A 15,414-nucleotide genomic window follows, 5' to 3' on the forward strand; every position below is an offset into this window, starting at 1 on the left:
TCCCAGCAGCCAACATGCTGGTAAATGGAGGACACAAAGTGAGGCATCCAGGCAGCATCTGGCAAGGAACTGCTTAAATAAAATGTAGTGTGTGCCAGTATCTTTGTATGAGTCACTGGGTGTGTCAGTGAGTGTGTAGGAGTTGTCATGTGCGTCACTGTGCTTGTATGGGACACCCTGTATGTCAGTGTGTTTGTATGTCTCTCTGTAAATAAATGTGTATCATTGAGTGTGCTTGGCTCACTGTGTATGTCATTTTGTGTCTTGGTCACTATGTGTGTTGGTGAGTATCTAGGGTGTCAGTGTGTATTGGTCATAGAATGTTTGTGTCGGTTTGTTTGTATGGGTCACAGACTGTGTCAGTGTGTGTGTTTATGTGTCACTGCTTGTCTAGCAGTGAGTGTGTGTCTGCCATTGTGTTTTTGTATGTGTACCTATGAGTGTGCATGTATTGGTCAGTGAAACTGCATGTCCGTGAGCAGCAATGTGTGTGTGCATTCACTAAACTGAGTTGTAGAAAGTGAAAATCCTAATTGTATAATTTAGGCCAATATAGCTGATTTGGAAAAATTATACAACTTGGCTGTAGTGCCAGGTAGATTATTTTAAAATAAATTTTAGAATTCAAATAAAAAATAAAAAAAAATTACTTTAGTAAATAACTACCTGTCTTCCAGTCTTTCTGGAAACCTAGTATATCCAATGAAGAGTATGCTCATAGAATGTAAGCAAAAATATAAACAAAAAGTAACTTATTTATTAGAATCAGATGTACAATAGCATACAGTCATACTTTAATCCCATTACCAAACTTTTCACAAGAATGCATGGTAATGAGGATGAAAGTTCATTAGTTTAATTTGTCCTATCAGAGCGCTCTCATTTTGGAGAGATAATTTTCATTGTTACATTTTTTTCCACATGTATATCTATGCACTATTTTGGCATAAAGCATGATTGTTTATTCCTGGTCTGGTCCTAAGGCGGGTGCAGATCACTGTGTGCTCCCTCACAATCCTTAACAGTAAGCATTTTTTTTCAGTGATCTGCACCCACTGAAGTTACAGAACACAAGCTCCTTCCACTGGACTGCTAGGGAGCTACATCTCGGAACCAAATGGGCCAATAGGGAGTATGGCCAGAACATACTCCCACTGGTCCACCAGAGAGCAGGCCATGAACACAGCCACACTGGGCCTCCATGGAGCATGGCCCCACACATACCTTCTCTACTGATCCATACACATATATATACACGGAGCCATGCAACACACTGGGTCATAGCCATACACATATACACTGATCAACCACAACATTAAAACTATTGGCAGGTGAAGTGCATAACTGATTATATTGTTACAATGGCACCTGTCAAGGAGTGTGATATATTAGACAGCATATAAACAGTCGGTTTTTTAATTTCATGTGTTGGAAGCAGGAAAAATGGGCAAGCAAAAAGAGTCTCAGAGTCAGAGCATGTCCAGAATGGCAAGTCTACTGGGGTGTTCCTATTATGCAGTGGACAGTGGCGTACATACCATGGTCGCAGGGGTTGCAGGTGTGACCGGGTACCCGCCTCCATCTTTTGCGGCCCCGCATGTTAAGGGGTTAATCGGGTGGCCCATGCTGTTGGGGCCACCCGATGGAGATGGATTGTCAGGGGGCCCGGTCAGCGCTGCAGCGCTTTAACAGGGCGACCGGGCCCCCTGTGATTACATCACACGCTGGGAGGAAGTGACTGTACGTCACTCCTCCCAGCTAACACACACACACACAGCCCGCGCGGGAGGGAGTCAGAGTGGGAACTCTGACTCCCATCAACCTGTGCCACCACTGGACCTCAGGGAAAGTCACCCCCCTGCACCTAAAAGGTAGGAAACAGGAGGGTGACTTAAACATTGTGTGTGTGTGTGTGTGTTTGTATGTGTGTGTGTCTGTCTGTCTTTGTGTGTGTGTGCACCTGTCTGTATGTGTGCGTGCATGTCTTGTGTATGTGTCTGTATGTATCTGTGTGTGTGTCTGTCTGTCTGTCTGTCGGGGGGAGGGAGTGGGGGAGGCCCGGCCCACAGATCAGTTTCATACCGGGGCCCCATGGATTGTGTGTACACCACTGGCAGTGGATAGTACCTACCAAAAGTGGTGCAAGGAAGGACAACTGGTAAACCGGTGTCGGGGTCATGGGTGCCCAAAACTCATTGATGCACATGAGGAGCGAACACTAGTTTGTTTTGTCCGATCACACAATAGAGCTACTGTAGCTCAAATTGCTGAAAAACTTAATGCTGGCCATGATAGAAAGGTGTCAGAACACAGTGCATCGCATTACCCAACACTGAAAGTACCTTCACTGGGGATGTTCATGTCAGAACTGGACCATGGAACAATGGAAGAAGGTTCAAACATTCTAACTACTAATGCACAAAGAGTCTAAAACTGTTTCTCTGTCTAACTAGAACTGGTCCCCTGTTAATTATTAACCTTCAAAAATTAAGTTCGATAGAAGGACAGATACCCTGACTTTGCACATTGCTAATATGGTAGGCTTCAGGACAATGTAACTACCAAAGTATTTTTATTATCACTGGTATATATTGTATTTGTTGCTATGTTATCTGCATTGTTTTTGTTCTGAATAAATGTCTTGACTTGTATCGTGTTAGCAGTGCTGCTTGTTGTATTGTAAGAAGACTTTCAAGACAGCATTTGCTCATGAGATCTCTTTACATTTCTAAATATTTGCTATTTTATTATTGTCAAGTGCCTTAATTCCAGATTTGTAAGTATATGGCTAACCTAGACTGCAACAATTTGCCCACAATATCAGCAAATGTAAAAAAACAAGAAAATATCTGACATTTCTGTTACTTTAAACCTATTACTGCCTTAATATGTGGACTCTGACTGAAGCCAGCCAAACATGTAATAGCAGGGGAATGCCGGTGCTATCACATCAATGCAAATAAATGCAGTGTGGTAAAACTATACCCGTGGTTTGTTTTTTGTTTTTTTAGAGTAAGCTATTGGTTTTGGATTAATCATTCAGTATTCTTGTTCTCAGAACTCATTGCCTGTCAAAAAGGACAAACCAACTCCCTGCCTCCTTATGAAATATTCTTCTGTTTTGGGGAGGAATGGCCAGACCAAAAACCCAAGGAGAAGAAACTTATTACTGTGCAGGTAAGTACATGTACATATTACAGCAGTGTGTTCCAGGCTACTGGCAAGCCATGGTTCAGCCATTATAGTGTATAGTGTGTTTTCTTTGTACTAACTTAAGCCTGCATTCCACCTCCAATCTTAAAAGGACACTATAGGCGCCCATAACACTTCAGCTCATTGAAGTGGTCTGGGTGCAACGTCCCTGTCCCCCTTTTTACTGCAATGTAAAAACATTGCAGTACTAGAGAAACTGCAATGATTACCTTGCAGGACTACGACTGCCTCTAGTGGCACTTCTTGCTTGCTAGGCAACTTTTGGTCCCCTAACTGAAGACATCCAGCATCTGTTAAATCCCCACAGGAAAGCATTGCAGCAATGCTTTACTATGGGGAGGGCCTAATACGCTTGCACATCGGGTGACAGAGGAGGCGGGGCACCAACCCAGCACCGAGGGAAATCACTGTAATTAGAGGAGTACAGAAAGGATTTATTTTTACATTTTTTTTTTTTTTAACCCAACCCTTTCTAAGCTGGGGGAGTGTGAGGCGGGGGCAGGCCAGAGAGAGATGATTTGTATTCCTTACACTATAGTATCCCTTTAAGGTTGCAATGTAATTCATTCGTTTTTTTTGTCACCAAGTGCAAGCCCAGCATTTTCCAACTTGGAACTATTATTTTGTATTACACCTAATCTTAAAGCATACATTTACTTTGAAAGTGTCCCTTAGACCTATTGTTATGTAAATGCTGCATAAGAACCTCTATTTAAGAATGACAAAATGTGGATTTAGATACATTAAAAATGCTTGACAACTGTCAAAGTGCCCCTGTTTTGGCACATCCTGAAATAATTCAATTAGATTTACAGCACATTTTTTGTTTTAATCCCACTGTGTATATTGTCCTCCTTCTGTACATCTCTGACCACAGTTTCTATCTTTATATGGCATTAAATCTATTGGTCCTGTTTTAATTATAGGTAATCCCTGTGGCAGCTCGTCTACTGTCTGAAATCTTCACAGGAGAGTCTTCGTGGTCAGCTGATAGTATTAAACTCCAGATTTCCCATCCAGATCTGAAAGATAAAATGGTGGAACAATTTAAGGAGCTCCACCAGTTGTGGCAGATCCAGCAAGCCCAAGCCATGGCCACAGATGTCGGAACATCCAATTCAGGGGGAGATGTAGGCCCTTGGCCTATGCATACCGGTAGTATGCAATAGCAAGACCCATTTCCCAGCATACACTCTGATTAGGTGAAACCTGCGGTCTTCAAAGTATCTTGGGAAAAGTCCTGATTTTATCGAAATAACTTCGGAGAAATCTGTTACCAAACATACTACTAATTTGAGGATGTTTCCCATAAACAATATTCCTATTCTCAGGACTGCTAAAAGTTTATACTTTGTACTTTCCACAGTCATTTTGGAATCTATAATTGTATAGTTTTAGTTTTATTGACTTTCTGATTTGTGTTTTTTTTTTTTATTCTTTCCTCCTTTTTTATTTTAACCCCTTAAGGACACATGACATGTGTGTCATGTCATGATTCCCTTTTATTCCAGAAGTTTGGTCCTTAAGGGGTTAAAAGAATAATATAGCTATAAGAACTACTCACAACTATTTGTTGATGACCGTTAAAAGGGACATCTGACGTTAATTCCTAGACGTTTGGTTTATTATATATATAGTATTTTCCTTCATTCAGAATGAAGCTAATTAACTTTTCTGATGCTGTATTTGCAGATTTTTCCTTAAAGCTGATACAACATAAATTTCCTGTAGCTACACTGTGACTTTCACGTATTATGACGATTTGTCATGCACATAGACAATACCAAGCAGTTAGACAAGGCTCTGGTTGTATTAAAGGTTCCTCTTTGGTTGAAATGCATTTGTTATTTTAAAGAAATGAATGCATGTGCTACTTCTGTTTTATGCTTGCCATTGCATGCTTCAAAAGTGAATATTTTGGTTGTATTTTTTTTAGATAAGTGGAAAAATTCCTGCTTCAGGTTTGTTTGTTAATATTTGCACAAAAAGATAGTTTGTTTCTTTGCACAAATGTACATAAATCACTGGTTTGCCTCATAAATCATTTTGTATGTTTAAAAATAAAACTAATAATAATAATAAAGTTCACCCATAGCATGTGCACAAATAAAATAGCAAACGTGAATAAACCATTTTCATGTCACGGTGTTATAGAATTAGTACTGCTAACATTTTGGCAGCCAATCAGAATTTGTATCAGAGGATATATTCAATATATCAGAACTAGAAAACTTTTCTTTTAAGTTAAGAATAAGCCCCTACCCTAAAAGAATCTGTGTTCTTGTCCTATTACTGGGCAAGAGCCATAACATGCTGTAGGCTTTATATTTTATCTATAAAATGCTATTGAAATACACAAGGTTGAGTTAGTTACAGTTGTATGGTGTACAATGTTCATCATTTGATAATACTATTGGTATACATGTATCACCAACAGGTTTGTGATAACACAAGATGGTAAACACTGCACATTATGGGTAGTCCATGCATATTACAGGTGGTGGATATAGTTCAATTATTGTGTCACTCTATTTTTCAAAAAAAACTAAGGGAAACCAGTAAATAATTAGCATCCAATGTTACTATGTAGTCCAAGCCTTGCCATACTTGGCCTTCTTGTCTAGTCCAGTAATCTCCAAACCAGGTCTCATGTACCTTCAACAGTTCAGGACTTGGCATTTCCCATTTCTGATCCACAAAAGGTACTAATAAAGCCTAGATGGGGTGTAGGCAACCATCGGCATTTCAGATGCTGTGGACTGCTGCTTACATTATGCTTATTCTCTGCACTTTGGTGTTTAGCAAGTAAATGCCAACTAGATCAATCCCAATAATGTTTTACATAGAGTCTTTAGATACATTAATACGTAAGCTCAGACTGAACTAGAAGTACGGCTAAAAACATATCTGATAGAAAGTAGATTTGCACCAACTGTGGTCCTGTAACAAATAGGTGGCTACCTACATTCAGCTTCCCCTAAAGAACAAACTTAGAAAATAGATAAATAGAATAACCATTATCATCTTAAGGACAGGAATGCTTCACCTTTCATTGCCTTCCATGGGAAACTATCATTTGCAAACAGAATTGTACATATTAAGTTCCTGCATTAGGTTTTAATGATCAGAAAAACTAGTTTTTCTGTCTAGGAACACTTACATGGCTTTCAAAGCCGCACGCAGTTGCAGTTTATTTTGGTAGCTTTATTAGCCTTGGTTGTACAATTGTTTTATTTTCAATATGTGCACAGAAAAAAAATATGTAAAAGGGAATGTTCTTATCAGAGTTATGTATTATCAGAGTTATATATAAATGCAAGCTTATGTAATTAAATTTTCTGTTTTTATAGAAGTCTGTATTTTGAATTGTTTTGTTATTAAAAAAATAAAGTTCCCTATGTGGCCTGCTTTGTCATTTTTAGCTCCCTGTTGTTACTCAATAATTGTCTGTTGAGTATCACTTCTCCATTTTAAAGTAAGGTTTTATGATATACACTCACTGAGTATTGTATCTTTCTCATTTAAATGTGAACATATAACATGAGGCAATAGGTGAAATAATTAAAAAAAAATAAAAAAATTGGAAGAGCTGCATATTCGAGAGCACTTAATATTTAAAAATTCAACAATTTGATACTCACTTTTCAAAGGTTCTGCAAATGCTGATATGAAGCTTCAGCAGTGATCTTTTCCAATTAGTATTCTTATCGCTGCAGTCTTCTTCTTTGGTCTCAGACATCAGGGGATTTCACATTTACTCCTCTGCCCTGCAAAATATCTTTACTGTGTGTACACGCCACTCAAATCTCTACCTGCCCTGTTATTCTCTGGAAGCAGATCCCTGGCTGCAACTTCACTTTTTACCATGCACAGCTAAAATCAAATTTCTAACAGATAGCTGTGGTGTTGCGGTTATTGGTTTATTCTGCAGTTTTCAAATGTGATCACCTGAACTGCTGTTGAATGTTAAACTACATATCTCCCATGAACACCTCCAACTATATATACCAATGCTTTAAGTCCATGAAGAGATTATATTTTATGTCCTTTGAAACTGTAGTTTATGTAATTTCTGAATACTGAGCACTGGTATAGGAAATGTATGGATTAAACCTGCAATGGGCATCTGGCGCTTTTTAGTCAAAACACTAAAAAGCACAACCTAAAAAGTACAAAGGGAGACCAAATAGTGCAGACAGTAAAATAAAACGCACAATACAGAAAAAACTAAAATACACTCACAAACATAGATGTAAATAGGCAGGGTATAATGGGTCTTCTTAAGATGTTTCTTCTCTTCTCAATGGAGAGATGGATGCTTAAAACAAAGCACAAAGACAGACCATAGTGTATAACTGTATAGTATTAGAAATAAAGCTTTATTGGATACACTTACAGAGTAACAAAAGTAAAAGGCTCTTCAAATCAAAATCATTGTCTTCCACCAAAGCAAAATATCGCCATCAAGATGTAGAAAAATATGGAGACAAAGGAGATGGAGAGATCCACAATAAAAATATAAATATAAAATAAAGCTTGCCACCCTACGCGTTTCATCAGAATGACTTCATCAGGGGCTTGCGGCAACAAAATACACATAATACACATACAAAAACACTTAAATACCCTGCCTTAAACATATTCAGCCAGTCCTGAAAGTTTCTTCAATTGAACACATCTGCAGATAATCTCCTCCGTCTGGATTAATTTCCTTTTCGAGCTTTTTAGTCAAAGTCTCTGTGTTGGTACCATATATAAAGGTGTGGGCAGGGCCCTCTTCAATATTGACTGAACCCTGGGCAAGCATTTTCTTTGGCTCCAGGATCCTATCCCCTACCCCACTTCCTAACCTTAACAAAGTGGCAGAACTAAAGTAGAGGGCACTGGTGCAAGAACGTTTTTGGGCCCCGCTATCGCCAGGGTGGCAAAAAGATATATCCCCATCTGTCGTTCAATTCCAACAATTCTTTGACTGGGGCTCTATCATTTTCACATGATTGCAGGGTTGTATTTAGCATTGAGCAATGTTTGTGTATTTGAATGTAAGTATGTGTTTGTATGGAGTATGTTTGTGTGAATGTAGGGGTGTGTTTGTAAGTGGTGTTGGCGATTGAATGCAAGCATGCATTTTTTATGTAGTGTTGGTTTTTGTATGCATGGGGTTTATTTATATATAATTTTTGTGTTTAACACAGATGTGTTTGTATGTAGTATTGACATTTTGATACAGGAGTGTGTTTTGTATGTAGAGTTGACATTTCGATGCAGGAGTATATTTGTATGTAGTGTTGGCGTTTGAATGCTGAGATGTTTATAAATACACATACACTGCCACACACATTGTGATACACATTAACACACACACTGAGATACATGCAGATACACACACTGACTACATACACATACACTGACATACATGTAGATACAGATACACACTAACACACAGATACAAACACTGACACACATGCAGATACACACACTGACACACAAAAGATATAGTTAGCAAGGTTTGAGATAAAAACACAAACCTATGATAACTATGGGAGTGGAGCGCTATATAATAGGGTAAGTGGGGGGTGTAAATTTACCTCAAACACTTATAAAATTTGAACGATGATTAAACATGTGAAAAAAGAGAAACCATGTAGTGTAAATCCGTTATTAAAATTGGACCATAATAACTTGAATAGGTGAGAGCCTCTAAGGGGACAGGTTCAAATCACATCAGAGTTCGTGTCGTCTGGTGACACTATAACTCTTTGTTATCAAAGAAAATGTCCTCAGAAAATTAGACAAGATATAAACAGAGACCACTTCTAGTGTAGTATATTGTCATACATGGGTGTTATATCTTTTAGTACAAATAATTGCTCACCTTTTCCAGAGCCAATGAGACCTGGCTCTTTTTATATTCGCTTGGGTGCCTATAGAGAGGGCACCACCCTTCTTTGGAAGCAGGTAGTAGATGGAGCCAGATAGGACTTAAACAAACGTATTTACTTTATAGTATAAAAACAAACAAATAAAAGAAAAAAAAATAAAATAAATGAAACGGACTCATATAAATACTTTAAAATGTCCACTAAAGGCTCCTCCGTCTGAGACGCGTTTCACGCAGATCCCATGGCTCTCAATTGGTGTATATCAGATATGCACAATGACTACATACAGATATAAACACACACATACTGAGACATACTGAAAAATACACAGACACACTGACCCACACACATTCAAAGTTAGAGAGAAGAAGCTTGTAAAATATAAAATACACCCAGTTTTTTTTTTTTTAAATGTTTTTAGAAATATTTATTGCACAGATTTGTAAACTGTATGTTAAAAAGTGTCCCCTCTCGGACCCATTAGAGACTACAATAAAGTCTAATGGGCCCTCAAGAGGGTTCTCTCCAACAATCCATTCACAATATAGTAGTATAACATAGATCTCTCACCTTAATTACTGTTGCTGGCTGGCTGCTGTGGCAGGCTGGCTGCTGTGGCTGGTTGACAGGCAGGGAGGCTTGTGCTTGCAACTGTGGCTGGCTGGAATGCTTCTTTCTTCGGCCAGCAGTTGTATGTTTCTCCCCCAACCCTTTTGTGTCTCTCTTTTTCCCCTTCCCCTCTGTGTATGTGCGTGTATCTGTGTTTCTGTGTATTTATCTGTTTGTATGTATGTGTATATGTCAGTGTGTGCCTCTGTGTGTCAGTGTTTGTATCAGTACAAGTGTCATTCAGTGTCTCTGTATTTGTATGTGTGTCCACATTTGTGTCAGTGACTGAGTGTCATTGTGTATCTCTGTGTCAGTGTTTACATCTGTAGGAGTCCCATTTTGTGTGTCATTCTGTGTGACTGTTTGTGTGTGACTATTTGCATATGTCAGTGTGTATCTGTGCATCTGTACTTGTATGTGTGTCTGTTATTGTGTGTATCTGCGTGTGTGTGTGTATCAGTGTGCATCTGTGTATCTGCATGTTTCAGTGTATGCACCTGTGTATCTGTCACTCCCACACTCACTGTCACCCTTCCATCCTATCACCCCTTCACCCTACTGCATTAACTCCCCCAATAATGTCACATTTACCTCCACTTGCCCTGTCACACTCCCTCCTCCAACCATGTCACACTCACTGCTCAAACCGGTGTCATTCACCACTCTGACCCTGTCACACTTACTTTGGCACAGTTACCCCTTTACCCACCCTGTCACCGTCACCCCCTAAAGACAGTCATCATACATACAGTCATGAAACATAGCTTTGCCATAAACACAATGCACAGAGACCACAGGCAGCCAATGCAAACACACAACACACTGCATGCAGTTACCCCACACACATACGGCCCAAGACACAAACATACACATGGTCACAGAGACATTTAAACACAAAGATACTCACTGTCAGGCACACATTTACAGGTACCTACTCAGGTAGACATTGCCATAAATACACACTGCCCAATACACATTGTGACTGCATGTCTTTATTTGTCAATGTGGTTGTCTGTGTAAATCAGTGTGATATTTATTAATGGGTACACTGACTGTGATATTTATTAATTGGTAAACTTACTGTAGTAATTATTAATGGGCACACTGACTGATTTTTTTAATGGGCACCTGGCTTGGCATATGCTTAATAGGCAAACTGACTGTGGAATGTTCTGTGGGGCAAAGTGACACTGGCAACAGACAAGTTTTGTATGTTGTTAAATTATCACTGTGCCAAGTGCTCTGGAGCAATGTGGAAATTGACATGAGTTAATGTGACACATAGAATTCTGTGGGGGCAGTCTGACCCTTTTGCAAGTGCTGTGATGTGCTGCGAAATTCTTCGTGCTTTTGTGTTTTCTCAACCTTTTCCAGTGCTTCAAATCTTTTCTCTCCATGGGTAAGAAAAGGTTGAGATGCAGAGATATAAGTCTACAATCTATGCATATGTGTTGCCTTTTTGGGGTCTTGGGGTGGAGCATTTGATTGCATGTTTGCCAGGGTCAGGAGGGCCCAAGCAAATGTTTATCCAGAGTCCAATCAGTAATATAGATGGTACTGAACCTGGCAGTGGGGCATGGTTGGGAGCCAGCCTTGAAAGGCTTTCACTTTGCAAGCTTTCTGTGTGATCTGAAATATAGCAAATTCCTACACAACCTAATTAACTCTTCTCATGCTGAAATCAGCCATACCGGTGTGTGTGCTGAATGCATATGAAATAATGGAGAACTCAGCAACTCATACAGGAGGAAACACTCTTGATCACATCTTCACTAATCTCCGTACCACCACTAATCTCTCCAATGCTCCATTCCCTCTGACAACCATATGCTGACCTTTGACATTAGTATACCCTGTACCAAAATTATACCACCCTCGGTACATCAGTCTAGCAGAAACCTCCACTGTTTTGATCTACAGCAATTCTCCACCAAACCTCACCTGACCTAGCTCTGCAACCTCCCTATAAAACTCCACCCACTCCTTTCAACTAGGTATCATGGCACCTCCTACATATAAATGTAGCAAGAGTTCCTGTGGCGGACCCTGGTCCAGCCCTGTTCACATATACCCTTTTGTTCCCTGAATAACTTGCATTCCTTTTGTTTCCCTAAATTATTTGTGTTCCCCTGGCTCTATACATTCCCTCTCCCAAACGTCATCCGAAGCGCTCTCGCCTCGGTAGCCGTTCGGCAACAAGCTGTAACCGAACGGCCCCAGCGGCACTTAGCCATCATCGCCCTGGAACTGGAATCATCCACTCTACCCTCCCTTCCCCGGCCCTCTTTACTTATATTTTCCCCTTTCCCGACCAGTCAGGAGAGCGCTAATTGCAGGGAGGCAACTATGGACTATGAGGATCAATCGCTCTCTGAGAGCCAGGGGGAGCCCCCCTTCGTTTGTCCACAGAAGCTCCCGACATATCACTGGCCGCAAGGACAAGTGCCATGGAACTATCTTCGCTAGGAACTTTGGCACTGGCCGGTTAGAACTTTACACTGGTGGCGATGTGGCTACACCATATGGATCGGCCTCAGAGGGCCCACGGGAAGAAAACAGGGCCGCCTCTCCATAGGCTAGCAGAGGAGATCAAAGGATGCTGGGCAGCACGGTGGGACCCCCATGCAACCGCCCAGCGTGCCCACGTGGAAAGATGGCCCTGTGTACAGACCGCCTCTCTCCCTGCACCCTGTTTGACAGCCAGCGGGTGTTCCCTAGGTAATTTATAAAAGTGATGATTTCTTATAGAAATCAGCATTTTATGAACCGGGGTTAAACTAGGGTACCCCTCAACCATCAAGCACTTCAGCAAGCTGAAGTGCTTTTGGGAGTGTGGAGTGGTCCTTTAAGAGTGCACCAAGATTTACATACTTGAATTTTAAAGTGCTTATATTAAAATAAATAAATTGTACTGTGTTATACAAAGTGCCAATACATATAAAACTTTTAACGTGTAACCAAAGTGCAAATACAAAATGTTTTCCAACACAAGAGATTCTTTAATTCAATAAGTGCCAATTGCCAGTTTCACCATTAATTCTGCATTGGCACTTTATTAGTGAAATTGACAACTATATTGGAACTTATTCAATGAACAAAATCTTTTGTGTGGGAAAAGAATGTGTTTGCACTTTGATTACACGTTACCCACCTCATCCTCTACCCATCCCTGTACTCACCTCAGCTCCCCTGCACCCACCACAACCCCATTCCTCAACCCTAATGCTCCCCTGCGCCTACCACAGCCCCTATGCCTTCCTGCACCCACTTTAGCCTCTTTCCCTCTCTGCAGCCTCCTCACCCAGTCCAGCATCTATCCCTCACTGCACCCACTACAGTGCCTATGCACCCCTGTGCCCACTACAGGCCGTACACCTCTATCCCCCCAAGCACCACCTGCAGCAACTATCGTACTTACACACATACTGCAGCCTCTATATCCCGCCACACAGTAGAGCCACTACTATCCATACAGCGACTACAACCACAGTATTCCAGACACCTACTACAGCCTCTATCCTGTGCACACACAACAGCCCCTATAAACACACTTCTACACCACCAGCTCTCTCCACTCACATACTACAGAGCAACATCCACACACGCAAACCCATAAGGAGCATTACTGTATACACACAATCCCACAAACAGCATCCCCACATATGCAATACCACAAGCAGCCTCCGTACACACAAATCACAAGCAGCATCTGCACCATTGAAATACTGCATACAGCCTCCTATACGCACACAAACACAATTATATAGCACCAACAAATTCTGCAGTGTTGTACAATATGTAAAACAAGACAAACAATTCTAACACAACACGTTGACATACAGGGACATAACATCACACAGCATCCCACAAATGCAACCTTTGGAGGCTCCTTGTATGGTTGCACATCTGGGGAAGTTGTTTGTGATGTCATCAGCAAATACAGGGGAGGCATGTGGTTTTGCTTTATTTTAATGGTGGTGGGGAGAGGAGGGGGCATTCCACTAAGGGTTACTTCATCCATTAAGACAATGTTTTTGGTTGAATTATCCCCGTAAAGTAAATCTGACCCTCCTGGCATAATTCATGACTGGGCAGCGCTCTCTCCTCTCTCCTCCCCCTAACAATAAGTTCACCAACTCCACTCTCTGTGTTGTTCTATACTCACTCGCACCCGATACAGCAGAAGAGGTGTCTACTCTGCTACAGTCCTCTGCCCCACCACCTGTTCCCTCAGTTCTGTTCCCTCATATCTTATTCACAATCTGTCTCCTTCTCTTGCTTGATTCTAAAAAAAAGACCAACCTTGGCCCTAATTCCCCATCCAACTACTGCCCTATCTCATTCCACCAAGATCCTTGAGAGAGTTGTGTACACGAGATTGACCCTTGACCACTTCAGTCTGGATCCAGCGCTCATCACTTTGTCGAAACCGCTCTGACCAAAGTATCCAATGATTTAATTCTATCCTAATTCTTTTTTTATATTTATGCTGCTTTTCACACTGTTGATCATCAACAACTTCTTCTCATCATCTGTAATATTGGTTTATGAGACAACAAACTAGGCAACAATGTGCAATGTCAATCAGTAAATAGGGGCATTAATTCCCGAGAGGAAAATATAATTTTGCCTCTTTATAAATCACTGGCAAGACCACACCTTGAATATGTGGTGCTATTTTGGGCACCTGTTCTAAAGAAGGATATTATGACACTAGAAAAACTGCAGAGGTGGGCTACAATATTAATAAAAGAAATAGAGCATTTAAGTTATGAAAAAAGGTTAAATTAAAATCTCCTTAGTTTGGAGAAACATAAATGATAGCATTATACAAATATTTTTTGGGTCAATACAAACCATTGTCTGTAAATCTATTCATAAACAGGACTATACATAGGACATGAAGTCATGAATTTAGACTAGAAGAAGGGAGATTTAGTGTAAAGCAAAGGAAATGATTTTTTTTGCAGTACGAACAATAAGGATGTGGAATTATCTGCCTGAAAAGGTGGTTTTATCAAAGTCTATACAGATGTTTAAACAGCAATTGGATAAATACTTGCAAAAACTATTGTGAGGTCAAGAAAGATGTTTTTCCTAGTTTGTTGGAAGTGATTGAGACTGGGCTTTTGCCTTCTTTTATATCAACAGCAATAACAAACATGAGAAAGGCTGAACTTGATGGACACATCTCTTTTCAGCTAACAATGTATGTAAAGTGGTTTAAATAATATGAATGGGGGAAGATAGTGACCCCCAACACTACTTAAATTTAAAACAATTCCATGTCGGTGACTACGGTTCCCCAAATCCCTCGTCACTCTGTCACCCTTATAATAGGGGGGTTGGGGAGAGGAAGGAGAAGAAGCAATAAATTAGATGCCTGTAAAATAAAATAAAAAAACAGTTGTCATTAGATGTCTGTTTTTCTTCTTCAGCTCAAAAAGAGGCAAATAAAAATCCATAAGTTCACGTAGCAACCATTTCAGTAAAAGGGACTGGAAATGTTTTTTTATTTTTTTTAATACCAGATAAAAAAAAATCCATCTATACCCCGTGTGGGCTCCAGACAGACTAAAATTGCAGGGTGAGGGCTTTCCCTTACTGTGCAATTTGAGTCAAAGTGGTCAAAATAGGTTGGCTTCCAAGCCAACCAATCGGAGTGCTCGGACAGGTAAATCTCGAGATTTACCTCTAAATCTACAGAAGA

The 15,414-nt window shown here is 40.3% G+C and overlaps 1 protein-coding gene across 1 annotated transcript in view; it reads left to right on the forward strand.

The window, feature by feature from the left end:
* IRF5 (interferon regulatory factor 5) overlaps positions 1–4,650 on the forward strand; it is a 72,722-nt gene extending 68,072 nt beyond the window's left edge. The window contains exons 8-9 of the mRNA XM_063448344.1: positions 3,059–3,177; positions 4,140–4,650. Coding sequence (XP_063304414.1) covers positions 3,059–3,177; positions 4,140–4,382 — 362 coding nt within the window. The 3' untranslated portion in view covers positions 4,383–4,650. The remainder of the gene's footprint in view (positions 1–3,058; positions 3,178–4,139) is intronic.
* The last annotated feature ends 10,764 nt before the right edge of the window (positions 4,651–15,414 follow it).

Source organism: Pelobates fuscus, chromosome 3, assembly GCF_036172605.1.
Source record: "Pelobates fuscus isolate aPelFus1 chromosome 3, aPelFus1.pri, whole genome shotgun sequence".
Classification (NCBI taxonomy): Eukaryota; Metazoa; Chordata; class Amphibia; order Anura; family Pelobatidae; genus Pelobates; species Pelobates fuscus.